Source organism: Geotrypetes seraphini, chromosome 5 (genome assembly GCF_902459505.1).
Source record: "Geotrypetes seraphini chromosome 5, aGeoSer1.1, whole genome shotgun sequence".
In the NCBI taxonomy this organism is placed as follows: domain Eukaryota; kingdom Metazoa; phylum Chordata; class Amphibia; order Gymnophiona; family Dermophiidae; genus Geotrypetes; species Geotrypetes seraphini.
In genome coordinates, this window is record NC_047088.1 from 114352692 (window position 1) to 114368741 (window position 16050).

General features: G+C 40.5%; 1 protein-coding gene across 2 annotated transcripts in view; it reads left to right on the plus strand.

The window, feature by feature from the left end:
- Positions 1 to 16050, plus strand: part of COL6A2 (collagen type VI alpha 2 chain) — a 167251-nt gene that overhangs the window by 18062 nt on the left and 133139 nt on the right. The window contains exon 2 of one of the 2 annotated variants that reach the window (XM_033945420.1): positions 7894 to 8045. In XM_033945420.1, the coding sequence (XP_033801311.1) occupies positions 7922 to 8045 (124 nt within the window). In that variant the 5' untranslated portion in view covers positions 7894 to 7921. The remainder of the gene's footprint in view (positions 1 to 7893; positions 8046 to 16050) is intronic. The other variant, XM_033945421.1, reaches the window with a different exon arrangement.

A 16050-nucleotide genomic window follows, 5' to 3' on the forward strand; every position in this document is an offset into this window, starting at 1 on the left:
CAGCATTTTAAAAAACTGTTTTACTCCTTGGGATCTTGCCAGGTACTTGTGACCTAGATTGGCCACTGTTGGAAACAGGATACTAGGCTTGATGAACCTGCGGTCTGTCTCAGTATGGTAACTTTTATATTCTTATGTTAAGTCCGCTTCTATCTGTGAAGGGGAGTTGTAAATTACATCAGTTTAAATACATTTTCCATTTCCTCTTTCCAGCTTGTAATTTATAGCATTCTATATGTTATGGGCATAAATGTAGGACATGTTTATATCTGACCATGCTCCACCGATGCATGTGCCCCATTTGCAGTTGCACACTAGAAGTTAAATTCTATACATTGTGCTAAAAAAAATCAGTGCTAATAAAAGTGCTATCCTTTTTTTTTTTAGTTCAATAATTTTTATTGAGTATTTTGAAAAATACAGGGAGCATTTCAAATACATAAAAACAAAATAAAGCTTTGTGTATAAAGAATCTGCAAATATATATTTAACTGTAGAGGACCATAGCAGTAAGAAAAGCTCCAAGTATTGGAACTGCTTGTGAAGACTATATGAGAAAAAGATGAGGGAGAACAGGAATAGAAATTAAAAGAGAAAGGAAAGAAAGAAGAAAAGAGAAGAAAAAGAAGGGAAGACAGGAGTGTCTACGAAGCAGAGCGTACATAGGAATCCAGGAATGACCAGGGTGATTTTTTGCTCTTCAAATTCATGGAGGTTCGGAGTGTAATTTTATTCTCATATGCATAGGATTCAAATCTATGATACATACACAGAGAGTTCCACCAAAAAGTATAGTCTAGTAGCGAAGATGATTTCCAATTTTTCAGAATATGCATGAGAGCAGTCACAAACATGGTATTGATGAGCTTAGGAGGACAGTTTGATTGTGCGAAACAGGGATGTTGAGAGCGAAGGATTATAATGTCCATAGAGATCTCTTCCGAGCAGTTAGTGATAGATTGTATGGTGTTCCAAATTTGAGACCAAAAGGAGTGGACCAAAGTACAATGAAAAAACATATGATCAAGAGTTCCCTCCTCTTTCAAACAGTTCCAGCAAACAGAGTCTTGCTTTAAGTTGGCTTTCCACATGCGAAATGGGGTCCATACTGCATTCCACATAATAAAGAACATTGATTGTGAAACTCTAGAAGATAAAAGCGGGCGGTTTGTTGAAGACCAAAAGAGTTCCCAATCAATGTCAGAAAGCGGAGTGGTGAGTATAATATCCCAGTGTTTCATAGATTGAGGTGAAAAAGTGAAGGAATGATCTCTCAAAATATTATAGAAAAAAGATATAGCCTTGCCTTTTAATAGAGTCAATAAAGACCAATGGCGGATAGTATTTTTGGAAGTCATGAAGTCAAAATGTATATGCACAGAAGACAGCACTCCAATGAGTGAGAGCCACTGTGAATAAACAGAAGAAGGCAGCAGGTATGTGGAGCAAAGTATATCAAAAGGAACTGACGCAGTAAGAGTAGACAATTGATGGGCAAACCATATACCTGCCCGCTGCCACCGTTTCCATGAGAGGGATTTGCCATGGTTTTGGATTTTGGGATTATTCCAAAGGGACATGAGTGGGCTAACATTAACTGAGATCTCAGCTAATGTATCTAAAAGATGAAGAGCATGCTGCGTTGAACCCAACAAAGAGTACCTTCTCAAATGTCTGGGTACTGACACCGTTAGTAAGCAGGAGATGTGTAAAGGCGTGCATAAAAAGCACTCCATTTCAAACCAAGCAGGAGGATCTTGGGGATAGGAGTCAGTAACCCAGTAAGCTCCATATTTAGCTAGTGAAGCAATATAATAATGATAGAAATCCGGGAATTTAAGACCACCGTTAATCTTAGAGGCTTTCAGCTTGGCGAGAGCAATTTGAGGTTTTATCTTGTTCCAAATTAATTCAGATAGCTTCCAATAAAAAAACGACTTCCGGCATAGAAGAGGAAGCATAGAGAGAGTGTAATTAATTTGAGGTGCTAGGGTCATTTTGATGGATGCTATTCTACCCCACCAAGACAAAAAAAGTGGAGACCATCGAGATGTAGTATTTAGAACTAGATTTTTGACTTTAGATATATTAAGATCTTGAGCAAGAACCGGATCCTTATGTATTAAAATCCCCAAGTATTTCACAGCTTCATGTGACCATGAGAAGGGAAAATGAGCCAGATCTGATTGAAGAATGTTATCATTCAGAGGGAAGATCTCTGATTTCTCCCAATTGACAGAGTATCCGGATAGGAGGGAATATTGTTTGACAATATGTATAAGATGAGGAAGAGAGGATAGAGGGTTCCTAAGAAAAATTAAAACACCATCAGCATAGGCTGCTAATTTGAAGTCTCGATCAGAGGAGGGAATACAGTTAATTAAGGGGCTTTGTCTAATAGCAGAAAGAAGAGGCTCCAACACTAAATTAAATAGCAATGGTGAGAGAGGACAGCCCTGTCGAGTGCCTCTTTGAAGGGAAAATTTATTGGATAAAGAGTTGTTAATCAGAATACGAGCTGTGGGTTGGTGATATAACGCTTCTATCCAATTCGTGAAGAATGAGCCAAAATTATACCATTTCAGGACATGGAAAAGAAAAGGCCACTCCACCCGGTCAAAGGCTTTTTCAGCATCAATAGCTAGGCCTATTACAGGGTCTGACATTGTTTTAGCGTGAGCGTTAATATGGTGAAAGAGGCGCAGGTTATCTCCTTTATATCTTTGTTTAATGAACCCTGTTTGATCTTTATGTATAAGAGATGGAATCACTTTGGTAAGTCTTAATGCAAGTAATTTTGCCATTATCTTGTAATCTAAGTTAAGGAGAGAGATAGGGCGGAAGTTTTTAACCAAGGTGGCGTCTCTGTCAGGTTTAGGAATTACTACAATGGTGGCTTCAGTGAAATTGAATTTTGTCCGGAGTGGAATGGAGGAAATCATAATATGTAAGGAGATGAGGGGCTAAGATGGTGCGAAATTGTTTAAAGAATTCGTTAGTAAAGCCATCCGGGCCGGGGGCTTTCCCAGCAGGTAGGGAAGATATGGCAGCTTCTATTTCTGCTATAGTTATCGGGGAATCTAGTTCCAATTTAACAGAATCCGATATGGTCGGATGAGTTAAGGAGGAAAGAAAGGAGTCTATATCTGATTCAGGAGCAGCAAATTCGGATTGGTATAATGAAGCATAAAAATTTTCGAATTGAGAGGAGATTAAAGATCTGGTTTTGACTAATTGACCTGATGGATCTTGAATAGCCGTGATATGTAGTCTTTTGGATTTAATTTTAAGGTATCTGGCCAAAGGGCGACCCATAAGATTATCTCCCATATAATGACCAGTATTTGAAATGAAGATATCACGCCTGGCTGTACATGAAACTAAAGTATTATATTCATATTTAAGTTTATGGATACGTTGGAGAATAGCTGGGTCATGTAGGTGATTAGACATATGTTGTAATTCTAATGTTTTAATAGAATTTTCTAAGTCTTTTTCCTTTATCATGGACTGTTTCTTTTTCCAAGAGGCAATTTTTATCAATTCACCTCTAAGGGTTGCTTTGTATGCTTCCCAGACAATGGAAGGACAGACTTCAGGATCTTTAGAGTTATTTTCAAAAAATTCCGCTGTGAAAGAATTGATTTTTTCAACAGTTTCCTCATCTAGGAGTAAAGCGTTGTTCAGCCGCCAAGAGGGGGATTCTTTGTCTGGAGCCGAGATGGAAATATATAAAGAGACGGCAGCATGATCCGTGAGAGAGATTGGATGTATGATAGTATTGGTAAGATCTTGAATGAGAGAAGAGGATAGGAGAAAGAAATCAATTCTCGAGTAGGTATTATGTGGTGGTGAAAAGTGTGTGTATTCTCTGCCTTTCGGGTGAAGTAAGCGCCAAGGATCCACAAGGGAGAAGGCATCATTTAGAGCATGAAGAGCTGTGAAAGACTTGGATTTGGAGGGTTTGCAAGAAGAAGATCTATCAATATATAAGTCTTGGATTTGATTAAAGTCTCCTCCCAGTATCAGAGAACAAGAACCAAATTCAACCAGCGCCAGCTGAATCTCTTTGAAAAAATCCGGGTGATCTTTATCCGGGCCATATATATTGAGAAAAACAAAATTCACTGAGTGCACCGCAGCATGTACCAGACACCATCTTCCCTCCATGTCTGTTTTAAAAGAATGAATAACGGGAGAAAGTTTATCATTGAGAAATATTGAAACACCATTTTTCTTTTGATGAGTTGCAGGGGAAATAAGTGAGTGGAAAATCCCTTTAGTTGGAATTTCGTGGCAGCAGCGGGTGGGAGGTGGGTTTCTTGCAAGAAAACTACATCAGGGTGTTTGTTGGACATATAATTAGCTATCTTTTTTCTTTTAATGGGATGGTTCAGACCATTCACATTAAAGGAGAAAACATGTAAATCAGCCATAGTATATGATATGCAGTGGTGAAACATAGAGTATATCTCCTCTGTCTAGAACAGATAACTGATATATTTGTAAGGTCAGGCAGACACTCCTGTCTAAGAAGAAAAATAGAAAGAGCATGAAAATGATAAAAGTGCTATTCTATACAGTAAGCTGCACTTAAAATTAGGTGCAGTTTATAGAATAAGCATAAAGATAAATGATCTCGGTTCAACTTCTCTTGTTTCCTTAGTATCTTATGTTGAACTGACAACTAATAAAGATGTTATAACATGTGCTTAGAGTTGTGTAGCCATGCCAAGGACCGAAGCTCCTATAGCAAGACCCACCACCCAATCGCTGCATATGTGATAAACTATAAATGCTTACACTTCTCCCTCCAAATTCATGGGTTTAGAACTCACGACTTTGGTTAGTTTCTAAAAGTTTCTAAACCCTGACCCACCCCCCACCTCCTGGATTTCTCCACACTGTACCTGGTGGCCTAGCGGTAAAGCGGGGCAGGAGTAATCTTGAAATTCTCCTACCCTGTGCAGAGCCATCAACAAAAATGGCTGCCGTGAGTTCTTGCTTTAGTCTCGTGAGACCACGGGAACTCACGGCAGCCATTTTTGCTGATGGTTTGGGAAGATTGCTCCTGCCCCACTTCACCACTAGATCACCAGGTAAGATGTGGAAAGGTCCGGGAGGCAGGAGGGTATCGGGGATGGGTCAGAGGCGGCCCTAAAAGTTATTCATGATTTTTCCATATTTGCGGGCTGGCTCTGCCCCTAAGCCCTGCAAATATGGAGGGGGAAGTGTATCTCTAAAGATATATGTACTTGATATTTTTTAGGAAGTAATAAATTAAGCACTTACCCCCTCTTCTACAAAGCCACGTGGCAATAGCCCTGAAGCCCTTTAAATCTCTATGGGCTTCAGGGCCATTACCATGCAGCTTTGTAGAAGAGGGGGTTAGTGTTTTAGTGGGTCCAAATGTAGACCACATTTTGGTGTCTTTTTCAAGGAACCCAATAAGTAGTCCCTTAAATTGTTGTATTGACAAAGCAGGATAGTGAGCTTTGTTTAACATTAACTTCCCAAGTTAATCTGTCAGTAAATTCAAGCTTATTGGATATTACTTTTGATCTCTAACACAATATAAGTGACAGTTCCCTGGCACTTTGTCTTTTGATGCAGTTTATAGAATAGTACTTACACCCAGGAACCATGACTAAATTTAGCTATGTACAACCATTTGCATCAAGGAAAACATGGTGCAAATGAATGCGCCTAAATTTAGATGCAAATTATTATCCGCTATAATAAAACCCTTAGCACACATGTGCACTTCAATCTCCATGTGAACCGTGGCTCTGTGCCCCTGCATGCACAGTAGGAGCCTGCACCGGTTTGTGACATGTGTGGTGGTTTCCTCAGCAACGTTCCTGCCCTGAGAGGAAAGATAGCAGTGTTGGATTCGACGTTTCTGCTTCTCGGCCTCCTCCTCCGTCGCTGATGCCTGGCCCCACTCTGTCACTCCCATGGAGCTGTGCAGCTGTGGGGCATTTGCTAAGCCAGCCTACGGCCCAGTACTGCTGGACAGAGGGGAGCAGGGAAGGTGTGCTGCTGGACAGGGGAAAGGTAAAAGGAAAGGAAAAGGGCTACTGCTGGATAGGGGGAACAAGGAAGGGGTGCTGCTGGATACGGGGGAGTTAAAAGTAAGGGAGAAGTGCTACTGCTGGACAGTGGGAGCAGGGAAGGGGTGCTACTGGACAGGGGGGGAGAGACAGAAAGAAAGAAAGACACAGAGGGCAGGGAGAGAGATAGACAGAAAGAAAGACAGACACACAGGGGGCCAGGGAGAGAGATAGAAAGAAAGAAATGCCTAAGTCTACACATCTATTCTAGCACCCGATAATGTAATGGGCTAAAAAACTAGTATTCTATAATTACACATGTAACTGAAAGTAATGTCTCTTATCCACCCATGACCCGCTCATTTCCATGCCCCCTTTTTTTGGTTTGCATGTAAAATTTAGGCATGGAATATGCATATACTGTAACATGTAGTTGATTTTAATTAGCACAATTGGTTAGTCATAAATTGCATGCGAAATGTGGGTATGTGACCAGAACTGCGTGCATAATTTTAGTGCTTTTTATAGAATTTGGGTTGTGCGTTAAGTTTGTAGAATACAGTGCTACGTAACACCCAACACTTATATATGTGAATGTAACATTCTATAATCTTTAGTGTAGCACACATGTGCTACATGTTCTATGATTATTCAGAAGTCATCCATATCCTAAGGGAAGAATCTCTGATGTCCCTATTATCACATATATCTTCATCCCAGATGATATCTAAAATCCCAGTAGTGAGTCGCCGGTTTCTCCATTGGTTCACTAATTTTACTTATTAAGGGTCATCCATCTCCTGGAGCCATTTGTGTCCTCAGCAGGGTCATATTTCTCTTTTAATGGATTACCGTATTTTCACATAGATAACGCGCACCCGTGTAAAACGCGCACACGGGTATAGCGCGCAAAAAACACAAATTTATGTACAGGAATTTTTATATACCGCGCACACCCGTATACCGCGCATGCTGCCCGACTCTCCTTTCGCCCGCCCCGACTCTCCTCTGGAGACCCCGACTCTCTTTTCGCCCGCCCCGACTCTCCTTTCCCCCTTGAAGTCCTGTCCCTACCCTAAAAGCCTGATGCCCCCCCCCAACGTCCAATTCACCCCCCCCCCGCAGGACCGCTCGCACCCCCACCCCGAAGGACCGCTCGCACGCACCCGGACCCCCACCCTGAAGGACCGCTCACACCCCCACCCCGTAGGAACGCTCGCACTCCCACCCCGAAGGACTGCTCGCACCCCCACAGCCTCCCCCCCCCCATGGAGAAGCTGTCTACCTTGTTTCCGGATGCTAGCGAGCCCAGCTGTTTCCTCTGCCGGCGGTCCCGCCCCTTCTCTAAGCCCTGCTGCGCTGCTTTTTCTTCCGGCAGTCCCACCCTTTCTCTGACGTCAGAGAAAGGGCGGGACCGCCTGAAGAGGAAGCAGCGCAGCACAGGGCTCTGAGAAGGGGCAGGACCGCCGGCAGAGGAAGCAGCTAGGCTGGCATCCGGAAACAAGGTAGACAGCTTTTCCATGGGGGAGGGGGAGAGGCTGTGGGGGTGCGAGCGGTCCTTCGGGTGGGGGTGCGAGCGGTCCTTTGGGGTGGGAGTGCGAGCGCTCCTTCCGGGTGATGAATCAGGCGTCGGGGGGTGGAAACTATGTAAAAAAAATTTTGTACAACGCGCTCATGCGTATAACGCACAAGGTTATGCGCGGTTAGTAAAAACCACGTATAACGCGCGCGTTATATGCGAGAAAATACGGTACTGTGTTTAGCATCATGTAATATGTTCATAATTGTAATTGTATAATGATTTACTCAAAAACTTCTTATCAGTATTTTATTCTTTTAGCAGGAAAGAAGTGTAAGGAAGAGTCAAAATGTTTCCCAAAAAATGTTTGTTTGTCCTCTTCTGCATGATATTTGGATCTCTCCATGCTCAGAATGATGATGACGATGATGTTGATGAATTATCCCTAAGTGTCAGAAGCCCTTCTTGCTCAGGTAACAGTTCAATAATTTGAGTAGTTCCTCATTACATAAAAAAAAGAATACAAATCTATTAATTGAACCATGAATATGACATTTCCATGCTCAAGTCAGAAAACACCAACACAAATTCATCTCAAGAACTTACAACAGAAATCCTTCTAGAGGACCCTAAATGCAAGAAAAGTGTTTTTAATAAATCATAGCTCTATCACTGATCACCTTAAATAGATAATAATAAATATAATATATATAATAAAATTACACTATCAAACTGGCTTCAAAAAGTGCTATTAAGTGAACGCTCAGACCCACAACTTGAACTCTAGTGATTTTTCACGGAGCCAGTTGCAAATGAGACCATCATAGCATGTTCACTGTTTCTGCCACCTCCCAGTGGCAGTGAACATGCTATGATGGTCTCATTTGCAACTGACTCTGTGAAAAATCACTAAAGTAAAGGTTGTGGTTCTGAGCGTTCACTTAATAGCATTTTTTGAAGCTAGTTTGATAGTGTAATAGTATTATATATATATTATATTTATTATTATCTCTTTAAGGTGATCAGTGATAGAGCTGTTAGTTTATCACCATTGGGTAATTTAAATCTCCCTAGTATATAGTGTACTTTTTTTTTTTGTAAATTCTTTATTCATTTTCAAACTTTACAATCAGTGTGACAATATGTCCAAACAAACTAACAATAAATATATCACTTAATAATCATCAATGGTACAAATAATATGCTCTTATCTCCCACCCTTCCCACCATTTCCTGTCATAAAACCAAATACATTACAGATTTCTATTCCGTCATTACCTTTCGGTTCAAAGCGGATTACAAAAAGAGTTATGGAAGAAGGGTTACAACGTTAGATCAGAGAAGGTTTCCAAGAGAGGGAAAAGTACCTTGTACAATATGTAATAATAAAATTATCCCCCTCCCCCTCTCACAATTGAACTTGTAAATTTAAGGGAAAAAATTTAATCTAATCAGAACAATATTTTGTTAATGGCTCCCATACATCTTGAAATTTTCTGAAACATCCCCGCTGATATATAGTGTAGTTTAATAAATCATAAACATAACAACAATCAAGCACAATAACTCCATATAAAATCAAAATTTATTACAAGAATCTTGGACACTGAAAACTACAAATACAGGATTGAGGTACAATTGCAGAACTATACTGTATGTGGTTCTCAGTACTAGAAAATTTCTTATTTACAGTATATTATCAAACAAACTAATATGCAATGTATATGTTACTACATTTTCTCCATTTTATAATCCCATCAGGAAGCCCAGTCATAACAGTGACTGTTCTTGTCCAGGATATATAGATACATGCATATTCAAAAGCACTTATCCAAATAAAAGCTACCATCAATCAGAAAAATGTTAGGGCCATCTGTGAATATTCAGCAATAGTATCTAAATAATGCCACTTAATATTCTTACAGACCACCTGCAGTCTGGGAGCAGAGTTTGGTCAGAGTCAAGAATTGCCTGGTTAGTAGTGATATTCACTCAATGAACTGGATAACTATTTGGATAAAGTTGGGACAGCAAAAAGTTTGCAATCCTGATAGCAGTGACAGTATCACCAGTATCCAGATAATGGCATAGGTCATTGCTGAATCCAGTTATTCTATGACAGTCACAATCAGAATAGTAGTGTAGAATATCCAGATTTATTTCAGCCTATGTTATCTGCACATAGGTGTTCCTAGGCATGTACCTGTAGTTTGGAGGCAGTTTGGAGTTGTGATATACGAGAGTTGATTGAAAAGTAATGAGACTGTTTGTTTCTTTTTGTTCTTTTTAAAATTCAGAATCAGATAACGCCACAGAATCTGAACATTTTTCTTTTTCAAAATAGCATCTGTATTCAATAAATTTTTGTAGCATTTCAAAAATGATTCAAAGATGTGCAGTAGACTGTTTTGTGACATCACTTTTAGTACTGTGGCTGTGGTGTTTTTCACTTCATCATCTGAAGAGAACTTCTTTCCGTGCAGTTCCGTATGCTTGCTGTAATATTTCAAGAGTTTCATTACTGCTCTTTCCAAGTTTAACACAAAATTCAATCACACACCTCTAGCGTACTCTCACAGACATGTCTTCCTTATCTGCCATGATGAATTATATGAAGTTCTTCCTTTCACTGTGATCCAACAATGAAGACTACAGCATTCCAAATGCAGGTTCAGAAACATCGAAGTATGAGCTTCATATGAACCAGCACAGCAATGCCACGTCTACTTTTTGTAAAGAAAAACAAAGGCAGTCTCATTACTTTTCAGTGAGACCTCATACATGTCTGTTTTATAAAAGATTTGTATATTTAGAAACAATATAGGCACTTATCTGTAGCCTATTTTATAATGAAGGTCATTTTCAAAAGGATATCCAAATCATAACAGCCATTTTACAAACCGGAATGTCCCACACATAAACATCAAAAACCAAGGATGTTGGCCTGACAGCATTCTTAAAAGATAAGCCATACAGATATGCCTGCAGAGCAAAGGGGCAGCCTAGTGGTTAGTACAATAGACTTTTTAATCTGAGGGACAAAGGTTCAATTCTCACTTTATCTCTTAATTTTTTGTAATTGAGAGCCCTCCAGGAACAGAAAAATATATACTGCTCCTGAATGTACACAGTTTCAATAGACTTCAGGCTTGCAGGTAGCACCTTGAAATAGCAGGCCCCTCTCGCACACGAAACGCCCACCTATTCACCTTTCCCTCCCTAAAAGGCTGCCTCTACAAGAGATTCATTGATAGAACCCTAGCATTCCAAGCGGGCAAATGGAACAATTGCCTTACCGCCCTCATCTCCAACTCCCCGCCCTACCACCTGTTCAGGAAGTCACTAAAAACCTACCTCTTCGACAAATTCCGCTAACGCTGCCTTCCCTCCTTCCCTGCACCCTCCTGACCTCGACATGCCCCCATTCCCTCTGACTACGCCCCCCTCCCAAGCCACTATGGCCTCTCTTTCTCAATCTCTGTTTTATCTAATTGCCCTGCCTTTTCATTGCCTCCATTTACCACCGCTATAACATGTAACATCGCTATATACGTACTGTCTCTTCTTTAGTATATGCCTTTTTATTACTGCTATTTATGTAACATCTCTGTAAATGTAACAACACTGTAATATGTATCATCGCTGTAAATGTACAGTCTCTTCTATTGTTAACCGCATTGAACTTCCATGGTATTGCGGTATACAAGAATAAAGTTATTATTATTATTATTATTATTATTATAGTATATTTAGGTACAGTATGTATTTTTCTGTTTCTGGAGGTCTTAGAATAATAAATAAATAAATGAGTTAAAGTAGGATTTGAACTTGGGTCCTTTGCACTAACCATTAACCATTAAGCTGAGGCTGGTTCAGAATACCGCCATCCACCTCATCTTTGGCTTGAACAAATGGGAACACATTACCCCTTTCTATCACAAATTACACTGGTTACCATTTGAATCCAGAGTCTCATTCAAATTCTCATGCTTCTGCTACAAAACAGTATTTGGTATGTTACCGAGTTATCTTAACCCCCATTTCAATTTAAATTACGACTATAAGACTTCCTGCAGAATACAACTGTTTGCTTTTCCCTTGTTAAAATTATGCCCTTTCAAAAGGTTCCTTGAAAAAACCTTTTCTTTTCAGGTTTGGCTCGCCCAAACTGTACTTGACGCCTCTTCCTATCTGGAGTTCAGAAAGCAGCTCAAAATGCAATTCTGCCATAGACTGAACTCTATATGCATTTTACTACTTTTTTCCTCGTTACTACTTCCTTCAGACTGTTATAACCATCCACGTATGGCCTGTAATTACTTCCTTTTCTTATATTGTATGCTTACAACCTGTTAACTTCAATGATTACAATGTTTGTACTTCAATTTTTAATTGTTGTGAACCACCTAGATCTCTCTGGGTATGGCAGTATACAAAAATAAAATTATAAAATTATTATTATTCCTCAGACTTGCTTCTTGTTTTGCTAAGAATGCCCAAAATATCTGAAGCTATTATAGAGCTTGATATCCCCATTAAGTTCCTTTTTCAGGGGAGAGGCAAAGGGACAAGAACCATGAGGAGATTAAATGGGTGTCATCCTTAATCCCTTCAGTGATCATCTGCTCAATCAGAGCACCTTTATGTACTCTGGACTGAAACAGGTCTAGCTTAGGACACCTTTCTTTTTGCAATTGGACATTTCTTCCCATTTAATAATCACTGTTGGATGTCCTGATTTTGGGCCTCCCTAGTTCCACCCAAAACACACCTACAACACGCCTCATTGCTATTAGGATATACTGCTGTGCTGGACTTTTTTTGCCTTTACAAAATTGGAATTTGTATAAAAGTGCTGATGGTATGTGTCATCAGACAGCACTTGGTTAGGATTTGCACTATCAGTTCACCAAAACTGGCTTTATTTTATGAGATCCCTGACATAGATGCTGTACACCAAAACATGGCCTGTTTTGGGTCTATTCAATTAAAGATTAGTCCCAATTTTTGAGGCTCTGGTGCTTTTATGTTTCTATGTAAAATTAGTTTTAAAAGTTTTTAAACCTCCTGCCTGAATGATATTAGTTTGCTAAGCTTTATATCAGATACATAACATTACTTAAAACATTTCAATATGTGTCTTACAAAAAGAAATAATTGTACTTAAAACAACTCGTCATCCTATAATATTGTAACTGGACTACAATAACAGAAGAGTCCCTTCTGGTTACCATATGCAAGGATTTGTTTTAAAGAAAGTCAGGTTTTGCTTTCTCTTTCTTTAGTTTTAAAACTTTCTTTTGTTTTTATTAACATATATCAATTTCATCTTCATGTTTATCTCCCTTGAAAATTTCTAAGCACCGATTTTCTTTCTCATATTCAGATACAGATTTGCAACTTGTTTCACCCATTTTTGTTTCTTTGTTTAAAATTACTCTCCACTGAGGCGGTCCAGAGGAGGGTGACGAAAATGATAGGAGGCTTGCGCCAGAAGACGTATGAGGAGAGACTGGAAGCCCTGAATATGTATACCCTAGAGGAAAGGAGAGACAGGGGAGATATGATTCAGACGTTCAAATACTTGAAGGGTATTAACGTAGAACAAAATCTTTTCCAGAGAAAGGAAAATGGTAAAACCAGAGGACATAATTTGAGGTTGAGGGGTAGTAGATTCAGGGGCATTGTTAGGAAATTCTACTTTACGGAGAGGGTAGTGGATGCCTGGAATGCGCTCCCAAGAGAGGTGGTGGAGAGTAAAACTGTGACTGAGTTCAAAGAAGCGTGGGATGAACACAGAAGATTTAGAATCAGAAAATAATATTAAATATTGAACTAGGCCAGTTACTGGGCAGACTTGCACAGTCTGTGTCTGTGTATGACAAATTATGTCCTCTGGTTTTACCATTTTCATTTCTCTGAAAAAGATTGTGTTCTATTGTAACCCCCTCCTTCTCAGACTGAGGTAAAAGGTATCCCTCTTGAAATAAGATTTGTTTTGTAGTCGTGCACACCGAGGGTTAAATTGATAACTTTCCCCAGGAGAAGGGGTGAATTACATAAACAAAATAATAATATATAATAATATGGTATATAACCTTGAAATAAAAATAGTTATTAAACATATAATAAAATAAATATAAAGAAGCACTAAGGATTCAGAATTTAAATTAGAAATAATATTTAATAAACAAATGCTGTAAATCAAATCTAAGCAAAGAGATTCTACTTCTTCTCTGTAAAGTGTTTTTTTTTCTCAGATTTGGGTATTTGAGGCTTTATGTTCTTGCTATGTAGGGGTACCACGTAGGCGCGCTGTTGCTAGCAGACTCTCTCTTGCTGGAACCAACCTACTACTCTGACTTAAACAAACCAATAAGGGAAAACCCTATCCTAATCTAATAACCCCAAATTGCCTAAATATACTTTCTAAGCTAGGAAAAAAAATAGATAATTGATGTTCCCTATACTTTTTCCTTCCCCAGAATTTCCTATTTCCAAAATCACTCCAATTTCTTATATCTCAAAACACAAATAAAACCCAAAGTCTCAATAAATTTTACAGAAAATATTAAACTTCCAAAACAGTTTATCAAATTTTCTTCACCAATATTCCCTCATGACATTACACAGAAATCTTACAGACTATTTCTAACACCCAATTGTCTCACAGATAAAACAATTCTTCACATCCGCCAGAAAGAAATATTTCAACCTTGGAAATTACCAGAATCTATGAATCAAACCAACTTCAACCACAACTTACAATTCTTATTCAAAATTCAATAAAATCAACTATAATTACCTTCACAAGAGCCACACAAGCCAAAACACCTCCTCACAAAACCAAGTCACCCTCCCAACTGTCAAATCTCACAGTAAGAATGTTCAGACAGCTTATGCTGATCTCTGCATGAGGACAGCAGACCTGTGCAAGAGATCAGCAACAGAAAACCTCAAAACTGCACCAATACAAACAATACACAAACCATACTTCTCAAAATAAAAAAACACAGATATTTCCTCCCAGATCCTCTCTGCTTCATTAAACCCTTTAAAAACTTCTTTAAACCCTGGTTTTTTTCCTCAAGTAGCTATTAAATTTTTAACCCTGGTTACACTATGTTAATACCCTACAAGTATTTGAACGTCTGAATCATATCTCCCCTGTCCCTCCTTTCCTCTAGGGCGGGGGTCGGCAACCTGCGGCTCCAGAGCCGCATGCGGCTCTTTTCCACCTTTGCTGCGGCTCCGGTAGTGTGTCACGCAGGCATGCACCTTACAAGTCCAGTTGCCGAAGAGAGCTGCGGAGCAGGGGATGTGGCCGGAAGCAGGTAGAAGGGAGAGGGAGATAGGAAGGCTGTAGATCTCCGGAGCATGACACCGACCCCGGCCAGGATGATTGGGCCGCCGGACCAATCAGCAAGCAAGGCTTTCATCTGTGTAGTGCTGAGCTCACTGCTCAGCATGGCTATTTCCCGCCGCGACGCTGGACTTGTAAGGTGCCTGAAAAAGAAATCATCCTGGCCGGGGTCGGTGTCATGCTCCGGAGATCTACAGCCTTCCTATCTCCCTCTCCCTTCTACCTGCTTCCGGCCACATCCCCTGCTCCGCGGCTCTCTTCGGCAACTCAGCAGCAGCTTCTGACGTCGGGGCCTACCCTCTGCGAGTCCCGCTTGTTTCAACTTCCTTTTTCCACAAAGGCGGGACTCGTAGAGGGAAGGCCTCGATGTCGGCAGCTTGTCTTGATCACTGCTGCTGACGAGTTGCTGAAGAGAGCCGCGGAGCAGGGGGGTGTTGCCAGGTGCAGGTAGAAGGGAGAGGGCCAGATGCAGGACTCGTGGGTGAGGGAGGAGAAGAGAGAGAGAAAGAGAGAGGGGAGGGAAACAAAAGGAAATCTTTCATACTGGGCTGGGCCGTAGTGGAGGGAGGGTGGAAAGATTCTAGCTACAGGGTGCAGTAACAAAGGAAAAGGGGGGGGAAAGCTGAAAATGGAGATAGTGACACAAAGAAGAGAAAGGGTAAGCAGGACCTACTGAATAAGGATAGAGATACAGAGGGGACATGAAGAGGAGGTGAAATAGAGACATAGAAGTAATGCTGAAAAAGTGGGGGGGGGGGAGATAAAGACATTGAAAGGGCAAATGGTGAACATGGCGTAAAGATAAGGACAGAGACAAATGAAGATTCTGAAAAAGTGGTGAGATAGGGATATAGGTGAGATGGACACAAAGAAGGGTGATGCTGGAAAATAGGTGGAATGGTAATTCTGACAGACACAGAAGGGAAATGCTGGATCAAGGAGAGATGGGGCTCAGGCTGGATGGAATGAGGAGAAATGCCTTGTTGGCCCGGAACTTCCTCTCCTACGTCAGAATTGACGTCAGGGAGCGGAATGCTGGTCAGCGCAACACTTCTGCAGGGAAAGCTTGGGACGGCGGTGGCTTGGGGGCTGTTCCCCGATTGCGGTGGCAGCAA